The sequence below is a fragment of the Cervus elaphus genome, chromosome 4 (genome assembly GCF_910594005.1).
Source record: "Cervus elaphus chromosome 4, mCerEla1.1, whole genome shotgun sequence".
In the NCBI taxonomy this organism is placed as follows: Eukaryota; Metazoa; Chordata; class Mammalia; order Artiodactyla; family Cervidae; genus Cervus; species Cervus elaphus.
In genome coordinates, this window is record NC_057818.1 from 14,878,071 (window position 1) to 14,897,920 (window position 19,850).

Genomic DNA, 19,850 nt, shown 5'->3' on the forward strand with positions numbered 1-19,850 from the left:
AGGGCTGGCGTGGCTCTCGGCCCTGCTCCATCCTGAGGCTGTGTTGTGGAAGCTTGCCCTTTCCTCTGAGCCCAAGCTGGCATGTGCTGCCCCACCTCACCCAACGACCCCGGCCTGGTGACCGCAAGGCCTGCATTATTGCAGGTACCACTAGGCCAAGCCTGTTCTGCTCTCTTCTTGGCTTCAATGTCTCTCCCAAGAAGTGGCTCCAAGTTCTGGCTCCTCCCTGGCCTTGCTCACCTATCTGTTCATGAGTGAATGAGTGAGTGGAGTGACTAAATGAGCCAGGCAAGGAGCTGTGCGTGATCACCACCCTCCTCCTGGAACCTCCCTCACCCAGAACTTGGCACGGAAGAAAAAACAAAAAGACCATCAGCAGTGCTTATAATTCCAATTCTTAAAAAACAAATTCCCCCAACAAAACACAAAACTCCCCATCCCAAACCAGCTAAGCGCAACACGTTAGCATTAACAGCGTTAACAGAAGAGAAAGGCGCAAAGTCACACACACGCGACATCGTGGCGGGCAGCTGACGCGGCCGGAACCCAAGGGGCAGCACGGCTGCACACTGCCCCACAATAAATAAACACGGTGCCCTCCCATCAGGGAGACGTGAGGGTGGAGTAAAGCACAACGGCTGGACACACACTCGCCTGTTATGCCAAAATCTGGCTTAAAAATAAAATTAACCCACAAGCGGGAACGCTCAGGACACCTGTCAGTAGTGTGATCAGGAGTGGAGTTGGCCCAGAAGGCCGACGTGGCATAACCAGGGTGCCCGGGCTCCAGAGCCCCAAGGTTGCAGCCTGGGCCCCCAACCTGCCTTCACAGATGCTGGGGAGCCACACCCCTGGTCTTTCAGTATAAACGGAGCTCAGGGCCCCCTTCCCCTGCAGGGGTGACAGTACCCCACCCCCAGGAGGCCACCGCGCTCTGGACACAGTCACCTGGCCCCTGCGCTCTGCCAGGTCACATCGAGGGCCGGTGGTGTGGACCATGAGGAAACCCAAGTGCCGCCCCCAGAGCCCCGCGGGAGGAGGCCGAAATCTGCCATGAGGCTGCTGGAGCCCCGTGGAGAGGCAGAGGGCAGTGTCCCGTGTACGCCCGAGAAAACTGAGGCCCCAGCAGACTCTCACGTCAGGCCTCTGGCTTCCTCGGTGACATTCTGCCTCCGGATGCTGAGCTGGGCCCCAGACGTGTGGACCGTGGCCTGGGAGGATTCGGTTGGTGAGGAGACGCCAGTGGATGCTGTGTCGGGAGCCGCAGGCTGGCAGGGTCTCCTGACCAGCATGGGCTGGGAGGGCTGGAAATCTGGCTGCCTCCACTTCAGCCTCAACGTCTATCCCGGGCCCCCCAAGCTGCTTGTTGGGTCTCTCTGGGCCCATCAGACCACGTGGGGCCCCGGAGTCCAGGCGGGTGACGGCTGGAATGGCCACGCAGAACTCACATGGCCCCTGGGAATCGGCAGCAGCTTCTTCGGCTGCAGCTGAGCAACGAGGCCCAAAGGCTCGGCTCAACCCCACCCTGATGGGAAGGTCAGGGGTTACAGGCCAAGGCAGGGCCTAGAGGGAGACTGACCGCGGATGACACTGCTGCCCAAGTGGGCTCCGTGGAAGACAGAGAGCCCGCCCAGAAACGCCAGGCGAGCTTCTGGCCCTTGGCTGCCTCCCGGGGAGAACACTATGGGAACCACAACAACAAAAGCACAGCCTCTTGTTGGGGGCAGGGGGAGGCCGGGTGTGTGCGCTGGCCCCAGCAGGACTCAGGCGGCCTTCGGAGCAGGTGGAGCTGAGGCCGGGCGCTGGGGACAGGTGATGGGGGCGGGGCCGGCGGGGCCTCAGCCAGGGAGCTGGGAGCACCCCAGAGAGCTGCCAAGGCTGCAACCCAGCCCCTGAGGCCTGGGGCGGGGGGGGGGCCGCAGCCTCATGGGACACAGATGAGAAGCCCCTAAGGGGTCGAGGCGTCTGCTTACAGATTTCAAGTGTGAGGCTTTGAAAGAACTAGAGCTTGATTCCAAAGCTGACGCAGAAGAGGGCCCAGGCTGCACCGCCCACCACCCACCACAGGAGCCACCGGACTCCTCGGGCCGCTGCTCAGGCTGGTGTCCAGGGTGGGGTGTACAGACAGGACCTTGGAGATGTTGTGTGTGACAGGGTGCAGCCCCCCGCACCCCCCCCCACAACTGCATGTGCTGATGGGAGGTCCGGGGTCGCCCAGCTGCCCCGACCTCTGCTTGGAGCCCCCTGCCCACAGCAGGTGCCAGGGCACCACTGTCCACCAGCCCAAAGCCCCTGCTTCTACAAGCCTCTAGGCATTCTTTCTCTTCTCCGGGGGAGGGGAGGGAGTTAGCGCAGGGCTTTAAGGCAACGAGACGTAAGCCCGGAGGTTAGTTTTACGAAGTCACTGCATCTACAACAGAGAAACAGGGAAGCCAAGCACATGTGTCCAGTCCACCGTCCAGAATCCGGTGACAGGACCTGGCCCCCCGAAGGAACACTGTGCTGCAGACAACGTTCGGGGAGAAAACTTTTCCACCCCGTTTCTTTAAAAAATAATTGTCTTGGTAATGTCAACCCGACCCAAGACTTAAGTTAAAAAAAAAATAATACAAATAAACGAAGGTGAGAAGGGAGGAGGCCCAGTTTGGGAGGAAGCCTGCGGCCTCCTTGGTCCGAGGTTCCCGCCTCCACGCTTGAGAGGTATCCGCAGACGTCCGCCTTCGGGGACTAAATTCGTACCAGGGTTCACCGTGGCCTGGCCGCCTCCCGGGGCAGGGACAGCGGAGGCCCCGGAGGAGCTGCCTGGATGGTGGGACCGAGTCGCTCTCTCAGGGCGGCCTCCTGGCTCTGGTCGCTTACGTCTCCTGGGGAACCACGTGCATGAGCTTCTGGCACAGGACCGTCGTGGAAACTGCCAGGAGGAAACAGCATTACTTGGGTGCCCTGGCCTGGCGCCTGGGGGTCAGGGACCTGGTGCCTGGGACGTAGGCTCACCCAGCCCCAGTTGTCCTGAGTCCCGAGGTCTTAAGAGAAGTCAGGAATTCACGTGTGGGCATCAGGCCCCAGGCCTCCTGCTGGAGGGGCATGGCCTGTGCCCCTGGCTATCTGCTGGGACTATTACTGGAGGGTGGCGGGGATGGTCAAGGATCCTAGTAAGGGAGGATCCTAGCAATGGAGGCAGCAAGTGAGCTGCCTCCACCCCTCACCCCAGTTCAGACCCCAGAACCCATAACAGGATGATGGGCCCGGCTGCCCACACGCCCACCATGGGCCTCAGAGGGGCTGGAGCAGGCGGGTGTGTGTGCTATGGCCTGGGTGAACCCACGGACGCTCCACGAGCATCACTGGGGGGGGCGTTTCAGGACGGAGGGGCCCTGCGTGTGTGTGACCGCTCACATCATTTCACTGATGGACAGCGCCCTGGGCCCCAGGCAGGTGGCCAGCAGAATTCTGGGACGGCTCCCTGCGGGGTGTTTAAGCCCACCCAGGAGCCTGTCACGATAACGGCGGTCTCAGCGCAGTCCTGAACAGGCCTGTCAACAAGCCCCGTGACCGCTGTGAGGGATCCCGTTTTCTCCTCTCCTGCTTTTCTAGGTCAGCCGGCTGGCTTTAAGCTGGCGGCAGACGGGGGGGATTTTGTTACTTGGCAAGAGCAGCCTGGTTTTCTGGAATCCCTTGTTTTGAGATTAGCTGGTGCCAGGCTCAGCGTCTTATCCTGAAATACGTGGGCCAGGTCACCGCCAGACAGGCCCGGCTTGGCCACTGCGGGCCTCTCAGCCAGGACCTCGCACATCCAGATGCTGACCCCCCTCCCCTGCCCACCGCCAGTGACCCGGGCGGGGCCGGGGGGGTGCCCTGCCTGCTGTGCTGCTCCTGGCCACTGGACTGAGGTCAGGGGAGCACAGCCAGGTGGGCAGGACAGATCCCCGGGGGACGGAGGAGGCCTGGCAGGCAGGGAGGGACTCACAGATGCTCTGAAGCAGCCACTTGGGCTTGTCTCTCCACCAGACCCCAAGGAAGTAGACGGGCAGGCCGCTGAGGATGATGGTGAAGCCGATGCCACACTCCACAGGGGTCTTCCAGAAGGAGACGGCGATCAGGAAGAGGCAGGCCAGGATGAAGAACACTGGGAGGGCCAGGTGAACCTGCCAGGGGGGCCGCAGCTGATGCCAGGGAGCCTGGAGTCTCCGTGTGTCTCTTCCCGCCCACACCTGCCACGACCCAGCCACCCCTGGAGCCCTCCCTCCGCCCCTGCTGGAGCTGGCCTTCCCTGGGGCCCACCCGGCCTCTCCCACAGACCCCCAGACAGCCCTGTGCCTGGCTGAGCCTTCCTGATCAGGGTCACCATGCTGCCTGAGCAGTGTCTCTGCTGTCTGCCAGGGCCTGAGGTTCCCCCGGGCTGGCCTCCCTCAGCTGCGCCGGCCTCTTGAGAAGCGGGACCCCGCCGCGTTCTCCGTTTACCCAGCTCAGCAAGGGCAGCAGGCAGTAATTACCAAAAGACCAGCGGGAGCCGGCGGGTGAGTGGGAACAAGCAGGCTTCTCAAGGTCAGGGGAGGGTGGACTCCCAGGTTCCCACATCACAGGGAGGGAACCCTGCCCCCCACCACGGTAGCCTGATGGGGGGTGACGCCTCTGGGAAGACCGCGGCCACCACTAACAAGCAAGGTGTGCCTGCCTTCTCAGAGGGCCCTTGTGGACAGGCTGGACCACAGGTACACAGCTGCTGGGCAGACAGCCCCACCCACACACAGCCAGGGGCCCAGGGACACTAGTCCCCCTCTGCAAACACTGTGCCTCCCGCCAGGCGGCCTGTCCACGCACGGACTCCACCCTCTGTCTACACACTGGCAAGAGACCTGGGGAGAGCGAGGGTCCCCTAAGGTCAGCCCAGACTGCCTGCCCCATGCCTGGCCTCATGGGGACAGCACCCCCCACAAGCAGGGAGCCAGGTGGACCAGGCCACTGAGGTCGCCCTGGTGCCCGGGGAACCTGTCCAAGGCAGGAAGGCCGGGCCTGGCCTCTGCAGGACTGCTAGGTGGGGAAGCAGGCGAGAGGCCTGTGTCAGCTGCAGAGGGGCTCTGCCCTCAACCCGACACCACTGTTGGGGGGCAGAGCCAATGTGCTCGCCAGGGCCCCGGCAGGTGTGTGGCCCCCTTTGTGCAAAACAATGGCTGCCCTTGGGGAGCGGCCCCCAGTACCAAGTGGAGGAAAGGGAAACGCCCTCTCAGACCAGGCAGACAGGGGGCAGACAATCTGAATGGGCCAAGTGGGGGAAAAGTCAGGGGACATGCTCCGCGCTGCAGCCTGTCGCAGCACCCCCATCCCTGGTCACGCCAGCACCCACCCCTCCCCAGACAGCGCGGCAATCCTCACTCTCCCGACCCCCGGCCAGGCAGCTCAGTGCTGCCCCAGGCTGCTCAGTCCCCTTGCCCCGCACACCCGCCTGGCGTGGCAGCCTTCTTCTGCCTCTCTTCTGCCAGAAGACAAGCTTTAGAAGAGCAGGGCTTTAGGGGGTCATTTGTGACCTTGGACGAACCCCAGCACCTGGAATCATACGCCTGGCCATCAACAGTCTTCGACTGAGCTCAGTCCCTCCTCGTCTAGATCAGAACGTGTTCATGCACTGATCAGGGTGCCCTTAGGGAAGGCGCCCTGAGCCCTCATCTGTGGAAGGGACAGCGTGGACGCCCAGCCCTCACCTTGATGGGCCGCTCCAGCTCCGGCTTCTGGTAGCGAAGCCAGAGCATGCCGGCGATGGCCAGGGCCACGCAGAGCCAGTTGAAGAAGCTGAAGAAGTTGATGACGGAGAAGATGTCTTTGGAAAAGGCGTAGAGCAGGGTCATGACGCACTGCAACCAGAGGGCAGGCCATGAGCCTCAGGATGTGCCCGGGGGGAGGGCTGACCGCACGCGCCCCGTCCCGTCTTAGCGGAAGAAGTGGTCAGCACCACATGCGGGCCCTCAGAGCAAAGGGACGTGGGGCCCTCAGAGCAAAGGGGTGTGTTGATGGCAGGGTGACTGAGGTCCTGGGCTTCACGGAGGTGGCAGAGGCCACGTCTACGCTGGTTGGGAGGTTTGGCTTCAAGTGCCTCTACGCTGACTTCAGATTTGTTTTTTTAACAACTACCGTGTATTAATTTTGGAGAAACAAAAAACTACCTCGTGCTCCCTGGCATCCAGGGGCGCACCTGGTGACGGGCACAACACTTGTGCTGACCTGTCTACATCGCATCTCAGCCTCTGATCCCCAGCCTGGCCAGCACCAGGTGGAGCCAGGACAGGGGTTCCCAGACAGGGTGTGCCCCCCACCGCCGCCACCCCATCTCAAAGCCCCCAGTGATCCCTAAGGGACACACCTGTCCTCCACCTGCCAGTGACCCCCCCACTGGGGGGTCTCACCGTGGGACTCACCGTGAACACCAGCGAGGGCACAGGCGTCAGCAGCCGCGGGTGGATCATGGAGAGGATGGAGGGCAGGTGGCCCTCCCGGGCCCCCACGAAGAACAGCCTGTGGACAGAGGGGCGGCGGGCTGTCAGCCTCGGCCGAGGGACCCAGGCAGGTGGGGGTGGAGGGGCCTGTGCCGAGGGCTGCACTCCCTGCTGTAAGCCTTGGTGTCCCTCGTGGACAGCTGCTGGAGGGTCCTGTCAGCCCCGGCCCCACAAGGTCCAGATGAACCCACGAGGGTCTGGATGGACAGGGTAGCTGTGTCACCTCTAGGCAGGGATGTGGGTTATTTCCAAGTCATGTGATGGCCTGACGGCTATGTTATTACTCAAAGTAACAAGAAAGAGAACCCTCAGAGCTCATGTGAGGAAGCTGTGTGCAGTAGCGACCTGCGGGGCGGCCCCACCCACACCCCGTCCTGCTCTGGCCCCACGGGGCCTATGGGACAGAGCCGCCCCAGCCGGGCTCACCTGGAGGACGTGAAGAGGGAGCCGTTGACGGAGCCGAAGCAGGACAGGCCTACGAAGACGGGGATGATCCAGGACATGACGCCCAAGTGGTAGTTCCCGAAGTCCTGGATGGACACGGACTGTGAGCCCTGCCCCTGAGACACCCCCCGCCCTGCAGTCCCTTCCCAAGACACCTCCGGCCCCGGAGTGCCCTTCCTCATCCACACGACCCTCCCTGAGGAGTTCAGTATTTATTCAGATGGTGGGCCAGCCTCTGAGGTGGGGCTGGAGGTCTGTAATGGACTCAGCCCCTCGGCTCTAAAATCAACTGGTGCCGGGACCACAGCCGCTGAGCCAATCTAAAACCATCGGGTGGCCTGAGCACCAGCGCCGTTAAAGCCTCCTGTGGTCCCCACGTGCAGCCAGTACTCTGCACGCCTGGCGGGCCTGGCCAAGCACTGGCTCAACCCCTCCTAGGAGGAGGGTGGTTTGCAAAGGAGGGGCCCGCTCTGCTCCTGTCTGAGCTCAGAGGGCAGGGCTGGCAACTTACCACGGCCACGGCCTCCGAGGTAAGCATCTGCTCGGGGGTCAGTGTGGTGAAGTAGGCCAGGTTCGTCAGCACGTACACCAGGGTGACGATCGGGAGCGAGATGATGATGGCCAGGGGCAGGTTTCTGAGAGAACCGGGCGGGCATGTCAACAAAACAAGGCCCAGCATGGGGCCAGCGGACCCCTCAACGGCTGAGCCCACACCTCACTGCAAGGGGAGCGGCACGTGGCTGGGAGGCGGTGCATGGGGCGGGGCAGCCGTGCAAACGTGGGCCAGCGACCCAACCCTCCGGCCTCCAGGCCCGTATCTGTGGACTTCCTACCCTTTCTGTGGGAGTATGTTATTCAAGGTCACACAGCCTCCATGAGCCCAACCCCAGGGACCCTCTCTGCACTGCACTGGGCTGGGCCCAAGGATGGGCTCTTGGATACAGCCAGGCTTCTTCATCCTCTCAGGTGAAAATGATGAAAACACACACCTCTGTTCACACACGTACCTGTAGGGATTAATCATCTCCTCTGTGACAAAATTCAAGTAATTCCTAGAATTCAGAGAGCAAACTTTTACTAAACATTCCTTTTGTCATTGGAACAAAAGAATGTAGATTCCATGGGACCCTTCCTGGCTGCCCTGGGCAGGGAGAGGAGACCCCCACAACCCCCAGGCCCCTACTGAGATGGCAATGGTCCTGCCCCTCCCCACACCCCCAGGCAGCAGCACAGTCTCCAAAGGGTCAGCAGTGTCCGCAGAGGTTTATCTGGGGGCACCCTTCTTGGGGGCCAAGAAGAGCACCAGGGCTGCTGTGGGGGCCCCTCTGTGCTTCCTTGGGACATGAGGGGTTTCCTGCCCCCAGAATCACCATGGATGACCGAGACATGTGGCTTTCTGGGTGCTCTGGAGCCCAGGCATTCTAGAACCTACCATCCCCCGTAGGCAAAGAGGCCGCTGTATAGCGCCAGCACGATGTTCCCCACATCCAGCTTGGTGCCTTCAAAGGAGGACTTGGGATCCAGATTCGCTACATCACCTGGCAGAGGCCAAACAGACAGAAAGGAATTCTGGGTTAGACAGTGCGGAATCGAGGTCAAGCCACAAGTTCCGGAATGTTCCTGGAGCAAAACATGGTAACAGACAAAAATGCAACAGATTAAATGCACCTGTGGGCCACCCGGGGCTGAGGGTGCGGGGGCCAAGGGAGCGCGGCTCTGCCCTGAGCTCGAGGAACGCAGCCCCCAGGACCCTCCTCTGGCCCCCCAGACAGGACTGGTGGCTCTGTAGACCCCCAGCCATGCTGAGCACCCCTGTCTGTCTGTGTCTGGGGGATAGGACACCTCGTGACATGGCTCTAGGCCAGAGACCTTCTCTCCCTCTCAGTGCCAGGAGCCCAGTAAACCCAGGCTTCTCACCCCTGCCCCTGGACATGGGAGACCCGAGGGGCTGGAGCTGGGGAAGGATGGTGGGCTGCTCTTTAACCCAGATGGACATACTGGCTCTTGGACGCAACGGGGCTGGCTTCTCAGCTGACCATTTCTACCCCAAAAGGCCCCAGGTGTCCAGGGCTTGTGGCTGCGTGGCTCGACCTTTGCCCCACCATCACCTGCCACCTCTGGCTGTGACTCCTGTGTCCCGAAAGGACACGTGTCACTGGATTAAGGGCCCCAGCAAACCAGGGTGGCCTCAGCTCCAATCCTCTCTTTTTCTAAATAAGGCCAAATCCAGATTCCATTAGACGTGTCACGGGGGCCCCCCTCAACCTGGTACAATAAACATGAAACATGGGGGCCTCAGAAGGGTCCTTGGCTACCAGCACGGTGTCTGGCCTGCCTGTTCTGGGCTGTTACACCATCGGTGAAATGGCCCCTTAACACCCAGGGCCGGAAAGACTTTCCATAATGAGGGGCCTGACAGTGGGAACTGACACAGTGGGGGTCAGTTCCTGGCTCCCCAGCTCTGGGGGTGGCGGCGGCACTGATACACACCTCAGCAACCATCACCTTCGTGGGAGGGGCTTGCAACAGAAGCAGAGCCAGTATGTCGGGCACACAGGGCTGGAGGAGCTGAGCGTCCAGTCGGGACAGGGACAGTCTCTTACCCGCAGGTGAGGGTCTGAGAACAGCTGGCCCAGGTCCCCAGGGGCCAGGCTGAGACGGGACCCCAGGGCTGCCACATGAGTCCCTGTGGCCCATGGCCAGTGGGTCTGCAGGTCTCTCGGGGGATGGGGAGACAGAGGCTGCCACGCCACCCCTGGGGCATGACAAGCGGCTCCTGTGAACCCCTCCTTCCACCCAACTGAAGCCTGCACTTCCTTCCAGGCAGTACCCATGTCCTCTGGTAAGCTCCTTGGGGGAGAGACGGACCCTGAGTGCCTGTTTCTGGGTCGGCATGCCTGCGCTGTCTGCCCTTCACCTCCAGCCGAAGCTATGAGACGGACGGGGGACGCATGAGGCCGCTTCTGCCCACCAGATGAGGCCATGGTCTCATGATGAGCACGGGTTCCGAGGCGGCTGGCACCTCACCCAGCCCGCCGCCCGCACGTGATCTGAGGAGGACGCCCGGGTCCTGAGACTGCCCGGTCACAGGGTGGTCAGCAGGGCTGGGGGGGAGCACAGAGAGCTGGACAGTGCGCATCAGCACAGCATCCAGAGCTCGGCCAGTCCCCACACGACGTTCTGGAACTTCCATTCCTTTACAGCTGTCCCACCGTCAGGGACACGGAGGCTCAGGCCACCTGCCAGCGGCCTGGTTCTGGGACCATGACGCGCCCACCACTCCCAGAATTCTGCAGCTGCTCCTGAGCCCAGGGGAGCCCCTCGCGGCTCCACCGCCCCAGGTCTGCACAGACCCCGCACCCCACGTGCTTTGCTGCTGCTGCCACTGCTTACACTCTCGTCACTGCTTCTAGGGCATCAAAGGTCTCTGCCAACAAGGGCTCCTTCCAAGCAGCGAACCTGCCTTTCTTTTCTCCTCAACCTGCCCCACTTCCCTACCAGGACACGCCTCCTTGTTTCCTGCAGATTCACGGGCAGCTTCTTTGCACACAGGCTGCGAGATCGACCTCGGTGCATCGGCTAGAACTGGCTCCCACCTCAAGCACAACCCTGAAGTAGTGACACTGCCTGCATGTGTGTGCACGTGGGTGCGCACCCATGTATACACACACGTGCACTTGTGGGCTGGAGACACCGCTACACAGAACAGCTGCTGTTTTTGCTGAGTATGAAACTCGAGGCTTGAAATACAAGCTGGGTTTTCAAGTAAGAACCATGGTTTTTAGCCCTGACATCTGGAAGCTTCTGTTTTCATCAAGAGTTTACTCAGCTCTGTGGACACCAACCAGCCTAGTGTCCTGACATGAAAGCATCATCACCCCGACACAGTGAATGGAATTCCCGTCCCCAGAATTTACTAGATGTACCGGGTGACTTGTAGCCTTGAAACCCCAAGAAAACACAGTGGCTCTGCCCGAACTCAGACTGAACAATCTCACTGGGCTGCCCAGGGGCCTCTGACGGACAGGAGTGGCTGGGCCGTCCTGCCGGGAGCTCCCGAGTTGTCTGGGGCCTCATTCCCTGTCTACAAAGTGTCCGACTCCCCCGGAGGCAAGTGGACATCCCTGCATCCCAGACCCCACATTCCCGCACGTCACTCCTGGCACAGCGTGGGGGTTGGGGGGAGCTCCGCCAGGAATCTGGCAGCTTTGGGCTCCGACCCACTACTGTAAGCCCCTTTGGACTGCCCCTACCCTGTCATCTCCCTCCCGCCGAACTGTCCCAAGTGAACGCACACAGGCCCCCCCAGCGGAGCTTCTGGGTCTGTCCAGCCTCTGACTGCTGGAGGGCCTCCCAGATCAGGGCCGCAGCTGCACTGGGCACCCAACCAAATGCTGTCCAAGTGCTGCCCTCCTCTCCACGGGCGCCTCGGAGCAGGCGCCGGCTCTGCTGGCTCCACACAGCACTTGGCCGGGCCCCCCAAGACGGGCACAGCTCAGGAGTGACTGCGAAGGGACAGTGGCTCCACCCATGCCGTCCATGCATCCTGTTGGGAATGGAGCCCTCGATGCAGGTCTGGAGAGCTGAGGGGGGCTGCCTGCCTGTCTCCAGAGCAGCAAAAAGCCGAACGAGGCCGCCAGAGCCCCACGGGGTGATGCGTGTGGGCAGCTGCCCAGTGCCAGCGGCCAGCACAGGGGACACACGGGGGAGGCCTTCTGGGAGGGCAGACCCCAGACTACACACTGATTTCAGCCACCCACCAGCCCCAGCAAGCAGGGGACATGGTGCTGACCAGGGACACACCTGGGATTGTCACGTGGGGTGGGTTGGTAGGGGGTTCATCTGGTTGGTGGAGACGGGTGCTGCTGGACACTGCACGAGGAGGCTCCCCCAGCAGATGCTGCTGAGTGGAATTCTGCCCTCGAGCAATGACAGGTGTCCGAGCCATGTGCAAGGGCTCCCACGGACCCCAAGTTGGAATGCGAGCCTTGTTTAAACAGAGCTCCAGACACCAGACAGACACTAGAGAGATGACTGTGCCGACCCCCCACCGCCCCCATGACCACGGAGCTCTCCATGCCAGCCGTTCTTACAGGGCCCCCGGGCTCACAGGAGGCAGACAGGAAAGATGGGGAGATGGGGAGACGGGGGCGGACAGACGGGGAGCATGCAGGCCCTCCTGTGGGGCCTGGGGTGTGCGAACTCCAGCAGTTCAGTGGGGTCCCCTGGGCCCCCCTTCTCTGGGGCTTCTCTGCAGGCCCCCAGGGCCGCAGGAAGGTGAAAGCTAGTGGACAGCCACACACCAGCCCTCGGGCAGCTCTGGGAGCCAGGCAGCCCCGCCTGCCCGCCAGGATCCCTCTGAGAACAAGGGGGATTGGGAGGGGAGTGTTCACAAGGCCCCAGAGAGCCCATTTCAGGGAAAGCAGCCCAAATCCCTGCGTCATGCAGACAGGGCCGTGGGAACCAGCCAAGAAAACCCGGGGGTGCAGGCACCCCACCCTCAGAGGGGCCGTGTGCACACTGCGACACGCCAGCCCCTCTGAATCAGAGGACAAAGGCTCACCGAGGTCTCTGGGTCCCCCTGGGGCTGGCCTGGCCTGTCACCCTCACCACGGCTGGGCCTGGGCCCAGGCATGGGAACCCGCAGCCAGTCTGGAGATGGCGGCTGGTGGAAAGCCAGAAAAATCCCAGAGCCTCAGGGTGACCAGGACCCGCCCCTCCTGCCACAGCCCCCAGAACCCCTCCCCGGATGGGAGGCCGACTGTGAGAAAGTCACCCCCTCAACCAGGGTGGGGGGGTGTCCACTGCGCTGGAATCTTTCGCTTGGTCCCTCCGTAACTCCTGGGGTTCCACACAGTCGTCGTGTATGTGGTGCCAGGTACTGAACCGAGTACCCCTGACAGTTCGTATCCCCCCGGAACCTCAGAACGTGACATGCTCTGATAAAGGTCTCTGCAGATGTAATCAAGGCAAGGAGCGCAAGGTGAGACACCGTGGACTAGGGTGGGCCCCATTCCTCGAGCATCCTTGTAGGACAGAGACGTGGGGGCCACGTGAGGATAAGGCCGTGTGATGTGGCCACGGGCCTGGGGACCACTAGGCAGGAAGGCTCCTCCTGCGGGCTTCGGAGGGAGCTCAACCTGGACTGTGGACCGGCGGCCTCAGACTCTGAGACCAAAACTGCAGTGTCTGAAGCCCCATCCGTGTCCTGTGCTGCGGCCGCCCCAGGACACTCTGCAGACTGAGGGCTCAGATGCCCCAGTCTCCACTCTGCAACGCACGGGCACGGCTGGGACGTGAAAGAGCCTGAGCCTGGCCGCGGACCCCACCTCTCCACCACTGGCTGAGTAAGCAGGAGCTTGGCCACAGGGCTGAGCTCTGCTGAGAATCAGCTCTGCCCTCTGCTCCATCCACAGACCAGGCACCCCGGCGGGGGTTACATCTACAATGGGCTTGTTGAGGGTCCTCTCTTCTGTTTCCCCACCCTGGGCTGGGCACCTGGGGTCCGGTGCCTGTTCTTTGGCTCTGCCTAAGGGGGTGCGGGGCAAGGACAGGATGGTTCCCTATGTGGAGGACATGCTGGTTCCCCACAGCCTGTCTACTGTATTGTCTTGTCTTTTAAACTCCTGGAGGAGCTGTCGCTGGACGTCAAGATCAGCGTGAAGATTCAAAGAACCCTCTCCCCACTGCACAGGCAGGCAGACCTGTGAGCACGAACTGTGCCCACTGCACAGGCTGGGAGACTCCCGAGCACCGATGGCGCCCAGCACAGGGCTTTGCCCTGCTGCCGCCCTATCTGCGTGCTGCCCACCCAGGGCGGGGCTGAGTGGAGGCGGCAGGGAGACAGAGCCAGCTGCCAGGCCTTTGATTTTTTCTAGGCGGGCCGCACAAGCAAAGCATGTGAGCTGCGCAGGCCGACAGAAAGGTCTCAATTAAAAACCATCAAAGAGCACCGGAGGGGGTGAGCCGCCTGCATCAGTCCTCCCACCGCGGCTGAGGCGCCCCATCTGCGCGTGACCCAGTGCTCCAGGCATCTGGCCAGGAGTAGACGGCCCACCAAGCACCAGCCCTGTCTCCTGGGGCACAGGTGACTGGGGGAGGACGGAAACCCAGCCTTGTGCCCCAGTCAGTGTTCTGCAGTCCTGGTGTGATCCTGACCCCTCTGAGACGGCCTCCATCACAGGCACCCTGAGTCCTGCACTGGGGTGGCCGGGTCCGGGAGGAGCACCCGAAACGTCTTCCCCCGACTTTGAAGAGAGCAGCTCTGCTCAGAGGCTGCCCAAGGCACCTGCCCATGACCCAAAGACAGGCCTGGGGCTGCTGCGGGCACTTATCAGATGAGGACGCGAGGCTCCAGGAGGCGCAGGGCTCTGCCTGGAGAGACCGGTCCGAGCCCCAGATGCTCCCGGGATGAGGGTCTCCTCCCAGCCCCACAGCTCCCCCTGCCCTGACCACCAGCAGAGCTAGAGCTGCTCAGGGCCTTCCCCACCACAGGCCGACACAGCCCTGGGGCAGGATGCAGGGTGGGCCAACCCCTGAGGGAGCTCGTGTCCCCGCACACGGTGACCATTCACAGTGGCCTCCACACCCAGGACTCCTGCTGGGCCCAGGGCCAGGTGAGCTCGCGGGAGCTGCTGGGGCGGGGGTGGGGGGGGGGGTTGGGCTGCCTGGTCCCCTCCCATGACCTCCAGCAGGGAGCACCCTTTATCTGCAGCTGGGTGACCCCAGCCACTGCATCCACGCACCCACAAGGTCCCACCATGTGTCCTCTGGGCAGGGCCTGGGCTCCAGGGACCTGCCTTCTCTATACCTCTCCCACCCTCCAATCCAGGAACAGCCTGACCTTGGGCCGAGGGCCTTGCAGGTGCTATAGGTAAACGGCCAACAGACAAAAGCAAAAAACACAAAAAGCTGCCCAGGCTTCTCGCTCAGCCCTGGTCCTCAGGGCTCCACCTCCTGACCCTGCCGCTGGGCCTGCTGCTCTCTGTGGCCTCCCCTGGCTGAGCTGTGCCCACTGGGATCTGAGATAATCTCAGTCTCCCCCTTCCTGAAAAGGCTGGCAGTGGTCTCGAGGGCCCACAGGCCCAACTCCCCCACTCCCAGTCCCAGTGAGCCCCTCCCACACCTGCGATCTCAGTCCAGGACTGCAGAGTGGTCCCTGGTCACACCAACCCCGCCTCCGGCCCTCAGAAAAGCCATCCGGGTCGGGGCTGACCCTCCCCAATCCGAGTTTCCTATTCATGGGTCTGGTCCTGGGGAAGGACGGGAAGGAGGGCAGCACTGCCTGTGAGTCTCACGGCATCGAGGACGAGGCCACAGAGGCCTGGAACTGGACCTGCTGATCCCACAGCCCAGGCCCTTCTGCAGCCCCAGGGCCCCTGGGCTCCAGGCAGGCCGGTGGGGCCGGGCACTGGGTGAAGGACAGCAGAGACAACGAGTGGGCCAGTCTGTGAGACACAGGTCATGCCCTCCAGATGCAATGTGGCCCGCAGCCATTCAGGCACCGTGGTGCTAAGCCCTGCCTGAAGGGTCTTGACCCTCCTGCCGAGGTTCAGCATGGGACCCTGGGGCAGCCACTGGAGTGGAGATCAGGCGGCAGTCATGGGGAAAGGGTGGTTTCCACAAAGTCCTCTAGAAGGGAGGGGACCATCTGGAGGAAAACCCCGTAGACAGGAATTCTGCAGACGCTGCACTGCCTCCCAGGTTCAGAAAGGAATGGCTTCGGGGGAGGATGTTTTCGACGGCAACAGAATTATAAACACATTATGTATTCAAGCTGAACAAAAGCTCTTTGCTATCCCTGCTGAAATCTGTTTTCACAGAAGTCTAGTCCCCCTGCATCTTATCACACCAGCCAAGCGAACCTCCCTCAGCAAGTCCTCCTCCTCAGGAGACTCGACACAGTTCCCAGCACAACAGGCTGGTGGCACAGGAGGGGTTTCTTCTCCCACCCGTTGGTTCCCACCGTAAGCTCCAGACGGCAGGGAGTCCCCCTCCGCCCTGACCACCTCCCTCAGAGCTGTCACCCCCCTGACACCTGGAGCCTGGCCTGAACAGCGTGCTCTAGACACAGTCCTGTCTTCAGGAAAATGCTGGGGCGTGAGATCCCAGGAAGCCAGGGGACACAGGCTGGTCTCCCACCTCCTGGCCCCGATTCTATCAGCACCCAGATGCAGAGTGAGGCTCCGGGGTCCCTCCTTACACACAGGGCTGGGATGGGGATCTCAGCCCTGCAGGACCACTGAACTGAGGCAGCTGAGCAGATGGCCACCCTGGCCTGCCGTCCAGCCGTGCCTCTGTTCACCGAGACACCCCCCTTCAGAAACGGGGTCGACTCCACCTGCCCGTGCCCCCCCGGATAAACTCTGCGGGTCACCCATCACGCCACGTGGGTGGCCATCGTGGGAGGGGTGGGGATGGCGGGCAGGCATCCACACGGCACCTGGGCCCTGCAGAGGGCTGGGGGCACGTTCCCAAGTGGAGGATCCACCAGTTCTGGCAACAACACCACTTGGCCACACTCCTGACACGGCAGGTGCATTGCCAAGCTCGCCCCTCGATCCCCCGTCACCACCACGCCCGCCCTGTGTGGACAGGGGACTATGGTCTGCGTGGTAGACCCATTTCTCCCAATGCTTCGGGACTGACAACTTGCCGGTGACCACGTTCACTCGGCCTACCTCAGCATCAGTGATCCCCTGGGACCACCCGACCCACTGACTCCAGTGAATCCCCTTAGCCAAGGTGGTGGATCTGGGGCCTGGTGTCCAGAGACAGCACCCCCACCCCAGGCACACTCACCCTTCCCGATCTGGATGAAGCCGAGCAGGATGATCAAGGCCAGTGCTAGCAGCTTGGCAGCAGCAAAGGCGTCCTGGACGCGGGTGGCGGCCTTCACACTGTAACAGTTCACGGCCGTGAGTAGCACTGTGGAGACAGGGCAGCAAGTGAGTGCTGTGGAAACGCGGGCAGAGGGGCAGGCGCTCCCCAGCCCCTTCCCTGGGTCTGACCATCTGGACTCTGGGAAGGGAGGGGACCCGAGGACACAGGCTGCGAGCCCAGGTGCCCCCAGGCTGCCATAAGGGGATGTTTCCTGATGGACAGATTTCAACCTCCCACAGGGAATCAAAACACCTCCACCTGCACCTGAGTCCCTCCAGGGGGCGCCCTTGAGGAGCACAAGCTGCTACCGTGGGGGTGTGTGTGCACGCAGTCACCTTTCTGCTCCCACCTGACGCTTCGGCACAATTTACCCGACACCCTAACCTCTTAAGGGGGGAACCCTCTCTTCAGAGGGTCCTCGTAGGATTTCCCCCAGGGACACAGCGGATGAAGCCTAAGCCTGACAAGCCGGGGGTGGAGTGGGGTGGGGTGTTGGGTGCAGGGAGCGCTGAAGGAGATGCACAGCCGGGGGTCCCAGTGGTTAGACCAGAGAACCAGTGCCAACTCTGCTGCTCGTGTCGCAGCAGGTACTGAAGACCCCACCCCAAGGCAGTCCCCACAGCGGGGCAGGGGCACAGGGCAGGCAAGCCGGGCTCCACAAACTCAACAACACAGGCAGGCCCCACCTGGAACCCGGGGAGACCCCCAGACCTGAGCGGGGGCAGGGGCTGAGTGCTCAGGGGCCTGGCGAGCTGGAGGGAAGGCAGTCAAATCTGTAAACTCACAACCAAACAGAATGAGATGAAAAGGAAGGAAGGAATCAGCCCCAACCCATGCCCTCCTTCACCGCGTCCCTTGTGGATGAGATGAAAACAAAGGAACAAACCAGCCCCCAACACCCATGCCTTCCTCCTCCACCGTGTCCCCCGTGGAAACACGCCTGGCGTGACGGCTCTTAGGGTGGCTCTGCCTCATGCCGCTGCTGACACCAGCTGCCCAGGGGAATGGCCAGGGCGCAGATGGGGCCTTTTATGATGGGAGGGTTGGCAGTCAAACATTAACTGGACAGCCTGGACCCATGGGAAGGACATCTGTCCACCATGCCCCGCACACAGCACTTCTCCAGACAGAACCAACTCGGGCTGGCAGGTGCCACGTGGCTCCCTCCCCAGCTAAATTAATTACATGTACTTTTACAAAGTGAGGGAAAGGCCCCCAAAGAAATAAATCCACACTAATTAACTAGATGAGCTACGACAGTCCAGGTGGGCGAAAAACAGGAAATGGCCCCATGAGCTCTGGTTAGGACCAGCCCCAGCCCACAGCTTCTCTCTCGGAAATTAACTGATAACCGGAATACCACCCTCCCTGTCCTTTTCTCTTTGCTGCTCTAAGCCTGGCTGATGCAATGGCTGATCAGGACTGTCTGCCACGCCCCAGAAAGTAGAGGTTGAAATCTGTCTTAAAACCAGTTGCCTTTGGCCCCTGCTCCTAAACTGAAGCCCTCAGATGTTCCCCACGCCAGGTACGACAGTGGAGGGCTGTGATAAATGGACCCTGAGTGGCCCTCACTCGTGGGGACCCTAGCCGGGCCCCCTGGGCTCCCAGGTGGTGGTCCTGCACTTGTCAGAGGCTGGTGGTGGACAGCCGCCTCAGGGCAGTGTGGCCCATGCAAGGCCTTGAGAACGTGGGGGCAGAGCCCCTGTCAGGGCACCAAAGCTGTCTCCAGCGGCAGGAGCTGAGCCCTGGCGGGGAGAGGCTCAGATGAAGGGGCCGACATGTGCAAGGGGCAAACAGCACCAGTGACCCTCAGCGTGTGGCTCGGGGGTGGACACACACTCAGTCCAGGCCCTCCAGATCAGCCCCAAGACAGCTGTCCTGCATCATGCACATCAGCGCTGCCACTCCCAGCACAGAAGAGGAGAGCCGGAGGCCGAGAGGACCCCTGTCCTCCATGACAGGGGCAGACCCGGGACTCTGGGGCCCCTCTGATACACACACCCCCACTGTGGGTTGGGGAGAGGTGGAGCAGCAGGGAATTCCTTCTCCTGAGCATCCAGGATGGTGCAACCCACCACGTGGCTGGGACCCTGGGTGAGGGGCCCTGGGAGAGCAAGCCCAGGTGCGCTCCCACCAGTGGGCCGAGGAGCCTGGACACAGTAGAGGGCGGGGAAGGGTGGGGGGAGGAGGAACCTTTCCAGGCAGAGGGCAGTCCTACAATTTCCGTAGGTGGAAAGTGACAACCCTGAGGCATCAGTTTCCGCATGCAGCAAGAGGCTGGCGGATTGCATCACTTCGCCATTCACGCTCCAGGCCGGAAGCGGGGTGGGGCGGGGGAAGGGGCGTGGCCAGAGCGCGGGGAGGGGGAGACGGCGCTTCCTGCCGGCAGTCAGCCCCCGCCCAGCAGCCCTCGCTGCAGTCATCTCTGCACGCCTCAGGGGGTTTGGGGTCTCCGACCCAAGGTGAGCGGGGCTCCCCTCCCCACCCCACAGATGAGGTCTCTGAGGATCCAGGAAGGGGGTGTGGCTGGCCAAGCCCAGCCCCAGGGCCCCCAGGGCCTCGCCTTCAGGGAACCAGGGCCCTGCCCGGCAGGTGTCCTAGACCCTGAGAATCCAGGAAGGGGGTGTGGCTGCCAAGCCCAGCCCCGGGGCCCCCGGGGCCCCGTGGACCCTGAGCTCAGCTCTGTCTCAGACTGGGAGGGAAATGGGCCGGATCTCAGGACAAAGGGGACTCTGTAATATTCCTTTCTTTTACAGAAAGAGGAATGAAAACATAGAATGAGACGTTAATGTTCATTGACTTTGGCCCAAGAGTAAACGCTTTACTATTCCCCATAATGTCCGTTCTATATGGGGCCCCATCCCAGACTTAGACAGCAGGGCCGGGAGGCCGTCTGGGAAGCTGGGTCGGCCTCTGGCTGCCCTGGCTTTAAGTCCATCACCCCAACAAGGCGCCTCAGCTTCCACACCGCCGGATGGAGGGGTCATCCGGGTGGAACCAGGACCTCTGCTGCCACCACCCTGGTTAGGGGCAGCC

General features: G+C 62.1%; 1 protein-coding gene across 1 annotated transcript in view; it reads right to left on the minus strand.

Annotated features, from left to right (window-relative positions):
- Positions 1 to 379: 379 nt before the first annotated feature.
- Positions 380 to 19,850, minus strand: part of SLC7A5 (solute carrier family 7 member 5) — a 29,106-nt gene continuing 9,635 nt past the window's right edge. The window contains exons 2-10 of the mRNA XM_043898250.1: positions 16,734 to 16,859; positions 8,365 to 8,470; positions 7,940 to 7,984; positions 7,444 to 7,567; positions 6,915 to 7,018; positions 6,411 to 6,507; positions 5,700 to 5,849; positions 3,968 to 4,145; positions 380 to 2,911 (exon numbers count right to left, since the gene is read on the minus strand). Of these exons, the coding sequence (XP_043754185.1) occupies positions 2,856 to 2,911; positions 3,968 to 4,145; positions 5,700 to 5,849; positions 6,411 to 6,507; positions 6,915 to 7,018; positions 7,444 to 7,567; positions 7,940 to 7,984; positions 8,365 to 8,470; positions 16,734 to 16,859 (986 nt within the window). The 3' untranslated portion in view covers positions 380 to 2,855. The remainder of the gene's footprint in view (positions 2,912 to 3,967; positions 4,146 to 5,699; positions 5,850 to 6,410; positions 6,508 to 6,914; positions 7,019 to 7,443; positions 7,568 to 7,939; positions 7,985 to 8,364; positions 8,471 to 16,733; positions 16,860 to 19,850) is intronic.